Source organism: Gouania willdenowi, chromosome 9 (assembly GCF_900634775.1).
Source record: "Gouania willdenowi chromosome 9, fGouWil2.1, whole genome shotgun sequence".
In the NCBI taxonomy this organism is placed as follows: domain Eukaryota; kingdom Metazoa; phylum Chordata; class Actinopteri; order Blenniiformes; family Gobiesocidae; genus Gouania; species Gouania willdenowi.
Genome location: NC_041052.1, coordinates 31641701 through 31653908, shown reverse-complemented (window position 1 = coordinate 31653908; position 12208 = coordinate 31641701). Strand labels below are relative to the sequence as shown.

The 12208-nt window shown below is 40.7% G+C and overlaps 2 protein-coding genes across 3 annotated transcripts; both read right to left on the bottom strand.

Moving 5' to 3' along the window:
- Positions 1-570: 570 nt before the first annotated feature.
- LOC114470061 (cytosolic phospholipase A2-like) lies at positions 571-1054 on the bottom strand. The gene is given in 2 exon segments (XM_028458070.1): positions 571-888; positions 891-1054. Coding segments are annotated over 2 exon segments (390 nt in total). The 5' UTR covers positions 1039-1054; the 3' UTR covers positions 571-646.
- Positions 1055-10246: 9192 nt separating this feature from the next.
- LOC114470199 (GTPase activating protein 1-like) lies at positions 10247-12008 on the bottom strand. Of its 2 annotated transcripts, none has more exons than XM_028458218.1 (2): positions 11974-12008; positions 10247-10687 (listed from the first exon to the last, which is right to left on the bottom strand). In XM_028458218.1, exon 2 carries the CDS (start codon positions 10680-10682, stop codon positions 10290-10292), a length of 393 nt encoding a protein of 130 aa, XP_028314019.1. In that variant the 5' UTR covers positions 10683-10687; positions 11974-12008; the 3' UTR covers positions 10247-10289. The 2 variants fall into 2 exon arrangements, with proteins under 2 accessions (XP_028314019.1, XP_028314020.1); XM_028458219.1 differs by lacking the exon at positions 11974-12008 and adding an exon at positions 11127-11195.
- Positions 12009-12208: the final 200 nt, after the last annotated feature.

The following is a 12208-nucleotide window of genomic DNA, read 5'->3' as shown; positions in this document are numbered from 1 at the left end:
GATTTTATTTGAATAAGATTTATATCATATATCACCATTTTGAGAAAATATATTGAGATATGAGTTTTGGTCCATATCACCCAGCCCTAGTAGGAATGTTAACAGCATTTTAATGTTAATAAAGGTCAACCTACCAGACTTATTTAGTAAGTGGTTGACAAGTGGGTATTTTAGATTTCTTGTACACTTATATTATAATATAAGGGATACTGGAGCTTGGTTGGGCGGGTGGGACGGCTCGTAGTGGGCGCCAGGAAATGTTCCTTATTTTCAAATCCAAAACTTGACAGGTATGAGTGATGACCTTCGACAGCATGTGCAGACAAGGTTAAAAAAAAGAAAAGGAAATTAAAATCACAATAAACTTTACTCTTGAATTCCAATGAATCGGAATGAAAGCCCATCATTTCAGCCCTAGTGTCTTGTGCATTCAGCTACACTGACATTAAAGTGAACTTTGATTAAACCTAATAACAACTTCTGTTAGTGTGTGTGTGTGTGTGTGTGTGTGTGTGGTGTGTGTGTGTGTGTGTGTGTGTGTGTGTGTGTTGAAGAAAAGGACAACAAAAGCTGGTTGGCAGCATTTATTGCAGACTGGTCAGTGTGTGTATCACTGGGAAAACCTGCAAAACCACCCAGACAGGTCTCACTGGTTGTCCCCACTGAGGGTGTAGGTGTAGAACAGCGTTCCTTTTTTTTCCAGGTAACACTCGTGAGTGTGCGTTCCCTCCTTCACTGGCCGCTGGCACACTCCCAACAGGTCGTCGAACAGGAAGTCGTCGTCGTGGACCTCCAGCCTCAGTAGGTCGTTCTCCTGCACTTTGAAGTAGGCAAACTCCTCGTCCCACCACGGGTTGGCATTGTTGTGACGAACCGACGTCTGGCCAGGATGGTGGTGCCAATGAAGACCTTGACATATCCGTCTGTGGTTCCCAGCAGGTCGGAGGGAAGGCCTCTGGCCCTCAGGCCGAAGATCCGAAGCTGAGCGGAGACGGAGGCAGTGCAAAGGAGCAGCAGGAGGAGCAGAGAGGAGGCCATGGCTTCCACAGCAGACTGTGAGACAACGACAAGAATATTCCAATCTCAGAAAGGACTTCTCATATGATGGATGGAAATTAATCTATATCATTAGAGGTGGGACATACTCTATGGTAGACGATACGATACATGATGTTGGTCTCGCTAGATCAATACAATGTTTTTTGAAAAAGACAGACACTAATTTAATTTAGATGTAAATCTATTATAATATAGCAGTGGTTCTCAACCTTTTCCACCCATGACCCACAAAAAAAAAAAAAAAAAAAAGGTTCTAGAGACTGGGGACCCCCACTGTAGCTGAAGGTGGTTGAACACAGACATGAACATTGAAGAACAGTCAGTTGGACACAGGTCCATCTATTAGAGCTTTTCTAAATCTGTGATAACCACATTTATTAATCTGAATAATATCCACTGTTATCCAGGACAATTAGTATTATTTGGACCATAGTATATAGTCATCCTAAAGATGTAAATCATTGTTTTAATCAGAAATAAAATGGTGGAAAAGGTGGTAATTGGGATTTAAAAAAAACAAAAAATTGGTTAAAAGTTGCAAATTAAAGTGGGTCAAAAACAGACCGAAAAAGTTGTAGGAAAAAAGGGTTCAAAGTGTCAATATTGGAATAATTAGTTTAAACTGGTAAATAATGAGCATTACAAATTGTGAATGTGGTTGAGTTGGCAAAATAAACATGAAATATGGTGAAAAATGATTAAAAGTGAAAAATGTGCAGAAAAGGCATTGAAATTTGATGGAGAAGTGGCAGAAAACAGGAGTAATGTTGCAAAAATACATTAAAAGGAGCAATAAAGGCTAAAAATAAACAAAATGGGCTGAAGTTGTAAAAATATTCTTAGTTTCTTAAAGGCATCTGACGACCCCCTCCCAGTGTATCACAACCCGAAATGGGGTCCTGACCCCAAGGTTGTATATACTGTATCTGTATAGGAATATGTTGACGTTTTTTTATCAGTAAAATGACCGAAACACTAAATCCTATATGCAAACACTTGGACATTCACTACTTCATTGATCATTGACAGATCGACAGAGTCTCCAACACATTATTTTCTTTTATTCTTAACTTTTTAACTTCATCCCGAGCTCCTGCTTCCTTTTTTTTTTAATGTGTGGGTATTTATAGTTGTTTTATATCAAACGTTGATATCAATAAATAACTCACGCCTCTATTTGTCCCACATTAAGAAGTTCATGTTGTTACAGGAGCAACGAAAAAATAAAAGTGCACTTCACACACTGGAAATAACAATGAATGAATAAAAGTCAACTTAATATTAATAATTACATTAAATTTGATATATTATTCACACCTTACCTCTTCAATCATCAAATAAACAATTTTCTATTTGTAGTAAATGTTGAATAATTTTCCGTTTAATGGAGCGAGTGTTACCTGTGAGTGTCTCAGTTGTCTGTCCCGCTCTGTTCACTGTCCTGATGTGTTTATCAAGCAGTCTTATCAAACACAACCTTGCTGCACTTCCTCCCACACTTATCGCACAGTGAGGGGCCGCTTTTTCCATAAGACTTTTCGGCTTGTCCTGTTTTATGTACCAAACTATCCAAAGTAGTTTGTCATCGTAGGGCCATTTCATTTAAGCGGTTGGAGGAACAGAGTAGAGCTGAGGCCACGTTTCCAGGTGCAGACCAAAGTGTATTTATTAATGGACTTCCAAGTAAAAAGTATTTACAAAAAAAATAGGACAAAAACAAGGTTAAAACATGTGCAGCGCTCCAAAACATAGCTCAACATCATGCAGCACTCTCCCCCAACAATTGCAGCTGAGCAGCTTTTTACCTGGGACCAGACCAGAGATACAAAGTAAGTTCATTTCTCAACAATTTATACATTTTACATTTAGTTTCACTCATACTTTACTCTCTGTGCAGGTCCACAACCATGGGAAAGACAAATCAAACATTTGTTTTTAAAAGATAAGTATGCATGCGTCTTTTGTAAACAAGTATGGACTTGCTTCATTACTATTTCCACCCCCCTCTCCTAGGTCACAGTACCTCTAGTCTTCATGAAACCCTGGACAGACAGTCAGCCACATATTGGGTTTTCCCTGCTTTGTGAGCAGGACAGTAGAGTTGTATGGTTGTAGGGGCCAGGTACCAAACCAGCGATTCTGGTATTGGCATCTTTCATCTTGTGAAGCCATTGGAGAGTGCGATGGTCAGTCTTGAGATCAAAGTGCCGACCCCAACAGGGTAGTACCGTAGAGACTCTATCGCCCACTTCATAGCAAAGCATTCTTTTTCTACTGTAGAATATCTGGTCTCTCTGTCCAGTAGTTTCCTGCTCAAAAAGGCGACTGGCCTCCTCTCACTGTCCATCTCTTGCAGCAGGACTCCACCTAGGCCCACTCCAGATGCATCAGTTTGTAAAATAAACGGTTTGTTGAAGTCAGGCGTCTGCAGCAGCGTGTGTTGGTTCATTGCCTTCTTTAGATCTCTGAAAGCAAGGTCACATTGATCCGTCCACTTTACCTTTTTAGGGGCTGAGGATTTAGTAAGGTCATTGAGCACTGCTGAGCGGTCTGCAACGTGAGGAATTAATTTCCTGTACCAGCTAATCAGACCTAGGAGACTCCTAACCCTCTTTTTTGTAGTCGGAATAGGGTAGGAATGAATAGCCTCCATTTTCCCCACCTGAGGCCTGAGTTTGCCATGCCAATCACAAACCCCAGGTACTCCACCTCTCTTTGAGCCAGACGGCACTTTTTCGGGTTGATGGTTAGGCCAGCTGAGTGGATGTACTGTAGGGTTTTTTTCCAAATGAGCCATGTGTTCCTCCCATGTTTGGCTGTAGATCACCACATCGTCCAAATATGCAGCCGAGAAATCTGAAACATCTCTCAGAACGTAGGCTATCAGTCTTTGAAAAGTGGCTGGTGCCCCCTGGAGTCCGAATGGCATAACTCGAAATTGGTACAGACCAAATGGAGTCTTAAATGCTGTCAACTCCTGAGCCTCTGGAGCAAGTGCCACTTGCCTATAACCTTTGCTCAGGTCTAGGGTGGTGATGTATCTGGCTTGTCCCACTCTCTCCACCAGCTCGTCAATCCTGGGCATTGGATAAGGGTCACACAATGAAACAGCATTCAAATAACGAAAGTCAATGCAAAATCGTAGTGAGCCATCCTTCTTTGGTACCAGAACCACCGGACTACACCATTCACTGCTGGAGACCTCAATTATGCCCAATTCCAACATTAGTTTTATTTCCTCTTTCAAAGTTGGCACCAACCGTTCTGGCTTCTGTAGCTCTTTTGACGGGAGGTGCCTCTTTTTTCAGCCGTATATGGTGCTGTGTACCCAGTCCGTATAGTCAGGAGTGTCCTTAAAAAGCTCTGGGTTTATGAGAGCATTCACCGCTGCTTCTGCTCAGAGCTAGACAGATGTGACATGACCACAACAGATGACTCACCCGACTTCCAGGTATGAATTTTCTTTGGTTTCTTCATCCTGTACAGCACGGATCAACAGCTGAGGGACCGATTCTGGCGAGACTGAAAATCCTTCAACAGGTTAATGTTGAAACGTCTGGTGTTTTCTGGTTCTGTCGGGCATAAACAGTTCATATGTGAGCTTACCCACTTCCTGTGATTTCATAGGGACCATTCCACTTGAGAGAAGTTTTTGTCTGATGTTGGGAAGAAGTAATAGCACCTTTTGGCTGGTTCAAAACTCCTTTCTCTTGCCTGGCGATCGTACCACATCTTTTGATTCTTTTGTGCAGTTTTCATGGATTCCTGTGCCAGTGCAGACATTTCCTCAAGCCTTTCCCTCATCTTTACAACATAGGCCACTACATTGTCTCCTGATGGGGATGGATTCTCCCAGTAATCTTTGAGGAGATCAAGCGGCCCTCTTACTTGCCGTCCATAGAGTAACTCAAAAGGTGAGAACCCCGTTGAGGCTTGTGGCACTTCACGATAGGCAAACAGTAGATACAGCAACCACTGGTCCCAGTCTGCTCCTGTGTGCGACACAAACTTCCGCAGCATGTTTTTTAATGTTTGATTATATCTTTCCACTAGCCCGTCCGTCTGGGGGTGGTATGGGGTGGTCTTAATACCCCTAATTCCCAACAGCTTGTAAACCTGCTTTAATAACTTTGACATAAAGTTGGTCCCACAGTCTGTTAACACCTCCTTTGGTATTCCCACCCTGGAGAAAAGTTGTAATAGACAGTTGGCTATATTTCTGGCTTTTATGTCTTTAGGGGGAAAGCTTCCGGATACCTTGCGTAGTCACACAGCACTAAGATGTATCTATAGCCTGAGCTGCTTCGTTCTAATGGCCCTACTATGTCCATACCAATTCTATCAAATGGTGTTCCAATAATAGGTAGGGGTTGCAACATAGCGCGTGGAACTTGACGCGATAGGTAAGTTGACATGTTTCACATGAACTACAAAATTTTGAGATTTGATTGTACATGCCTGGCCAAACAAATCGGCTTGCAATTCTGCACAAGGTTTTTGGAAAGCCATATGCCCTGCCCATGGCACTGAGTGTCCAAGCTCCATTACTTTTGATCTAAATTGCTGGGGTAATACTAGTGCTTCTACAGTTCCTTTGCATTGGTAAAGAATACCCCCTTTAATGATATACATGGCTCCCTCCAGACACCTGGGTTTCCCTGTTTAACCCCATCAACTTCTGTCACTTTCTGAAACCAGGATTGAAGAGTTGGATCATTCTTTTGTAAATTTGTAACATCTGATGGGATTTCAAAGTCTATTGGTTGAGTAGGTTGAGTTGTTTTTTCCTCAAATCTACTTAGAGTAACTCTGAATTTCTCCCTTCTTTTCTGTGCTTTAGATTTAAAAGCTTTTACGTTTACAGGTTCAAGATCTTCCCCAAAGAATGGCAACTGTTTTAGGGCCTCTTTTGAACTCTGGGCCCTAGTCATAACCATGCTATACGCTGTAGGTGGGGCATTTTGTATCTCAGTTTCATCAGGTAAATTAACAGGTATATTTTGAGATAGATTTGTTGACAAGTTTTCAGGTAAACTTTCACTTTCTTGTACCAAATCTAACAGAATGGGCAAATCATTCCCAAGGATTACATCAAACGGTAACTTTGGAGCTAAAGCCACTTGCATTAAAAATGTCTGCCCTCCCACAGTTAAATACACCTCTGCTGTAGGATACAGATGTTCATCACCATGGACGCAGCTAATGCTGGCCTTATCCTCACTCCACTTATCTCTGGATACTAAGCTGGACAAAACTACAGACTGAAATCCCCCGTATCTAAAAGTGCTGTTGTGCGCTGGCCATTTACCAAAACAGGTGAAGTGCAGGCCCCCGAGTTTGAATAGTATGATTGGGCATAGCAGGTCTTGGCACTACACAGTAAAGAGAGGGTTTTGTCTTATTGTTTAAAGGACAAGAATACTGGGTGTGACCTATCCCATTACACAGGTAACATCTAACTTCTTTACCGAGTTATATGAACTGTTAGCTGGGTTTGACTGTTGAAACCGGCTAGATGTAAACTGTCTATTTTTAAAAGCAGCCCTATCTTGACCAAAACCCCATTCACCCCATTGGACTTACTTTGGGTTTTGTCTCTATGTCCATGCTCTTTGTCCCGGCTTCTCTGGACATGGAATGTGTCATGTCCAAATGTGGGGTACTCCGATCTTTTCCTGGCTGTGATGAAGAGCTCCGCCAGCTGCGCTGCATGCTCCGCGGGTGGGGGACATGCTCCGAATCCAAGCTTCGAGTTCTGGATGAACCATCCTCAAAACCTGTTCCAAAAATCATTTTCTCTGTTGTATTCTGTTTTTGTTGATTTTCAGATTTCACCCATTTCGACAAATAGTCTTTCGTCGCACATAGAGCTCCTTTGGAGTTTCATCTGGCAGGATATCTGTGGGATTGAATCTTTGACGGTACGTCTCTGATGTTATTTCATACTTTGTAAGTATATACTTTGTAACTTTCTCATAATTTTCAGAATCATGCAATGTCATGAGTACATAAGCACTACAAGCTTTTTCCAGTGAGCAAAGTTACTAGGCGGAGAGCCCACTCATCTCCTGGCCACCTACATATTTGAGCCATTCTTTCAAATGTAGTCAGAAAATGTTCAATGTCATCATCTGGTGCCAAAGGTAAATAAAGCTTTGGTTCTCTGTAACTCCTTGCTCTCCTGTAAACTCTAGCATGGCCACAAGGATTTGGATCCTCCTCTTCATCCCCATCTTGGTCTACAGAGGGAGCAGTGTCCTGCTCTTGCTGCTGCTTACTTTGTACTAATTTCTGTTGACTTGCCTCTTTTTCCAGACGCTGGTCTCTTACTGCTTGAGACTTTGCGAGTGACTTCATCAATACAGCCAGCTCATCAAACTTGTCTCCAACGTTGCTGGATGTCATGGTCTCCTGCAGATGCACATGTCCCCTCATCTGGCTCTTCCTGGCACAACCTGCAGTCGCTCTGTTTTTCTTGTATTAATCATTCTCAGTTACTCTGTGACATGGGGCCCAGCTTCTGACACCACTTGTCATTGGTAGGCCATTTCATTTAAGCGGTTGGAGGAACAGAGTAGAGTTGAGGCCACGTTTCCAGGTGCAGACCAAAGTGTATTTATTAATGACTTCAAATTAGAAAAATATTTACAAAAAAATAGACAAAAACAAGGTTAAAACATGTGCAGCGCTCCAACCATAGCTCACATCATGCAGCACTCTCTCCCAACAATGCAGCTGAGCAGCTTTTATAGGCCGACAGATGATTAAGCCCCAGCCTATTCTGCAGCACAGGAAAGTTCTTAAAAACAACAATTTTATTCTTCCACACTATACATTACAAATCTAACAATGTAAAAACATTTCATAACCTCTACCAAATATATATGTTTTATTAAGTTAACTGTATCTATATTAAAAACATCTAATTTAGCACAACATTTAAATCAAACACCCCTCCTGCTCCTCACACAATGGTCCCTCCTGGAACCTTCTTAAGGTGCTCCGGCTCTCTGGGGAATCTTTTAGCCGGAACACCTGGGACCAGACCAGAGATACAAAGTAAGTTCATTTCTCACAATTATACATTTTACATTTAATTTCACTCATACTTTACTCTCTGTTGCAGGTCCACAACCATGGGAAAAGACAATCAATAAACATTTGTTTTAAAAAGATAATATGCATGCGTCTTTTGTAATGGACTTGCTTCATTACATGGTTTAATGTCCATTAAATCCATATAGGCCAGATATTTAAACATGTTTTGGTTTGTATGTTCCTTTTATCCACTTCCACTAGGGTTGGGGTCAATTAATTTTTTCAGTTACAATTACGATTTCAACTACCCATGTTCATTTGCAATTAAATTATGATTACAGTGACCAATATTACCAGTATGACCAATTTACCAATTACAATTGTTTTGTATCCTGAGAAAGGCATTTACAATTTCGTTCTCAATTACTAAAGTTCAATTACAATAAATCCCAATTACTGTTTGAAATAAATAAGCCTCATAAAGGTTAATCTTCCTCTTGTGTTAGCTTCTGTTAGCATCTCTTATGATAACGATCCTAAATCGGCTGGTAAAAATCACTAAAACAAATATCTACCGTCTAATTTCTTTCCTATCTATGCTTACCTTTTTAGGTTTACTAATCAATGACAATATATGTTTTAATATTTTTGGTGTGGGCGTCTGAGCCTATTAATACATTTCATGAAGTCAGATGTTATCTGTAGGTTTTATTTAATTGCAAACTTTGTATTGAATTTCATTCTATCAGAAAAAATATCTAACCCATGACTCAGAAATTAAAAAATGAGCGCGACCAAGAAACCAGATCAAAATTGTTGTGTGCACCCTGGTTATGACATAGAAGCCTTATGTCATAACCAGGGGTGTACACAATGTTCAGAAGTGTAATGTATTAACCTTATGTGTACAATACAAATGCCTAAAGGACTATATAGTGAAGCACATTAGGATACTAGACAGGTAGTGTTGTTCAAACAATAATATTGCTAAAGCAGATTCCATATAAATTATCCTGTGTTTAATAGCTTTGCAGCCAGTGAATCGTGCAACATAAATACTTTTTACTTTTAAAAGTATTTTTGAGTACATTTCAGAGCCTGTACTTTTACTTTTACTTGAGTAGATATTTGGATCAGTACTTTTTACTTATACTCAAGTCGTTTTTTTACATAGGTACTTTACTTCTACTCAAGTCAGGAATCTGGGTACTTTTGCCATCTATGGTTGTATGATATACCATGTAGAACATCATAAATAATAATGCTTAATTTGAGCAACTTTACTCTCTCCTTTAAGTTACAGGGGGTGCTAAACATACTAAACTACATTTTGGATTTTTTTTGGCAGGTCCATAATACAGCTTTCAAAACTTACATTACAGAAATTAGAAATAATAAAAACAGTTAGATTGGTGAATTTGTTTTTGTTCCTTATTTGTGAAGCTAAACTTGAGACGTTCTGTATATTAATTTATAATTTTTAATTAAGTATGGCGAAAATGTATGAAGCCATATGATTGACTGAAAGCAAACACACCTAATTGGCTGAATCTGTCAATCACTTTTATCAGCCAATGGTGACGTTTGTTGACCCGCAACGTCAGGGCAGTCTCAAAATTTACTGCACACATTTCTCTCACAGCACAGAAGCAGTTTGTAAATGCACATTCAGCAATTTGCATTATCTGTGGATTTATATACACGCGTGTCTCAAAATAATATTTGTGAAGTAGAGCTTGTGCATTTCAGAATTTATATTACAAGTTTGCATAAAATAAATATTTGTGAAACAGATCGTGTGCATTTTTGAATTTGAAATACAGATGCAAAACAAACATATATTTGTGAACCAGAGTGTGTGCAGTTGTGAATCTGATACACAACTGCGAAACAAAGCATGTGCATTCGTGAAAAACCCTGCAAGAGTTCATTCATTATGATACTGTTCTGATTCCATATCCAACCCTGCTTAACGCATCACCTAAACACCTCATAGTGAGCTTTAGTGAGCGTAGTGAGAGGTGACTGCTGGGAGATGTTCTCGGGTGGACGGAGTCAACGTCCTAAGTGTTATGACCGTGTGTGTGTGTGTGTGTGTGTGTGTGTGTGTGTGTGTGTTCTGCCTATGATCATCCACGACACACGTGACTGGGTTTTTATTGGTGCTTTTATTGTGAAATCCTGCTGCGTTCCTACTGCTGCGGGGTCAGGGTGTAGGTGTAGTGCAGCGTTCCTCCTTTCTTCAGGTAACAGTCATGCATGTGCGTTCCCACCCTCAGGGTGCGTTGGCAGGTTCCCAGCAGGTCGTCAAAGAGCACGTCGCTGTCGTAGACCTCCAGCCTCAGAACGTTGTTTTCTTGAGCCTTGAAGAAGGTGAACTCCTCCTCCCACCACGGGTTGGGGTTATTGTACCTCACCGATGTCTTGCCCAGCGGGGATGAGCCCAGGAAGACCTCCACGTACCCGTCAGTGGTTCCCAACAGCCGGTCGGGAAGGTCGCTGGCCCGCAGGTTAAAGAGTCGCAGCTGGGAGAGGGCAACGGGAGCGCCGCAGAGGAACAGCAGGAGGTGGAGACAGGAGGCCATGGTTTCTATAGGAGGAGGAGGAGAATGCAGCGTCAAACCACTATGGAAAGATTCTGTGAACAATGATTGGATGATGATGAGAAAAGATTCGTAAGATATTCTGGAATAAATTTGGAAGTAGTTTAAGAGAAGCTTGGAAGATTCCCAGAATGTGTTTGAACCTTGTTTGGATCTTAACTAGATGGTTCTTTTAGAAGACAGAAAATACATTTTGGAAATATTTTTTTTAAAAACAAACACAGTTGGCGATGTTTAGAAGCTAAAGACCAAGTCTGAAACTTTAAAAGCTAAAAACCAAGTCCGAAACTTAAAAAGCTAAAGACCAAGTGCCAAACCTCGGTGTTCTGATTGCTGAATGTCAGATCTGAGTCAATCAGATCAAATCAATTACAAAAACAGCTTTTAGCACCTAAAGAACATCTCCAGAGTGAAAGGTTTCATTACTCAGAAAGATTTAGAGAAGCTTTGATCTCCAGCAGACTGGACGATTGTAATGGTCTTCATCAAACATCTCCAGCTGGTTCAGAACACTGCAGCTTGGGTCTGAACCAGAACAAAGAGGTCAGAGCACATTAATCCAGTTTTAAAGTCTTTACACTGGCTCCTGATCAGCCTCAAAATAGACATGAACATTCTGCTGCTGGTGTATAAATGTGGTCCAGAATCCATCAGTGAGGTATGAACCCAGCAGTTTTCAGATCTTTGGACACAGGTCAGATAGTGAAGCCCAGAGTTCACAGCAAACATGGTGACATTGCTTTTAGTTGTTATGCTGCAAAGAAGTGGAACAAACGGCAGATCATGCGATGGTGTCTGGAATGTATTTGAACAAGGCTTAGGTAATAACTGAATGATGTTTGGAATATTTCTGCACAATGTATCAAACTGATGAATGTTTAGGAGATAGTTGGATGATTCTTGAGAATATGTTCTGAAGATACTTGGAAGCACAAGAAAGATTATAGTAAGTTTGGATGATGTTTAATATACTTGGAAGAAACAATATATATAAGCTCTTTGAACAATGTTTGGAAGACCTTCAAAGATGTTTAGAAGATATTTAAGATCTTTGGAAGACTTCTGGAAATTGATAGATGGATTTTCCAATCTTCTGAATCTGTTTGGAAGAGCATTGTAGACAATCTAGTTTTTAATTAACCTCAGGAACATGTTTGAAAGCTGAAAATATAAATTATTCAAACAACATTTAGTGATTAGATGAAAAGCCTTTGGTTGGAGTTCCAAAGATGCTCAAGAGATGTTTGAAAGATCGGGAGATGGGGATGTTTACCTGTTCCGAGGGTCTGCGCTGACGTCTGTGAGTCTCTGAAGGCTGAGTTCTTTTAAAGCTGCTCAGCTGCTATCAGCAGGTCAAACACAGCCTGTGTCTCTCCCACACTTACATAAGACACGGACACACAGTATGAGCACCGACAACATGCTGCGAGAACATCTAATGTCTGTTAGAGAAACCTGCAATTCCATTCCACCCAGTCTGAATAAATTACTCACATATTTACAACCAC

Bases quoted from the DNA above. Each gene is read 5' to 3' on its own strand.
- LOC114470199 (XM_028458218.1), bottom strand. From the start codon at position 10,682: ATGGCCTCCTGTCTCCACCTCCTGCTGTTCCTCTGCGGCGCTCCCGTT.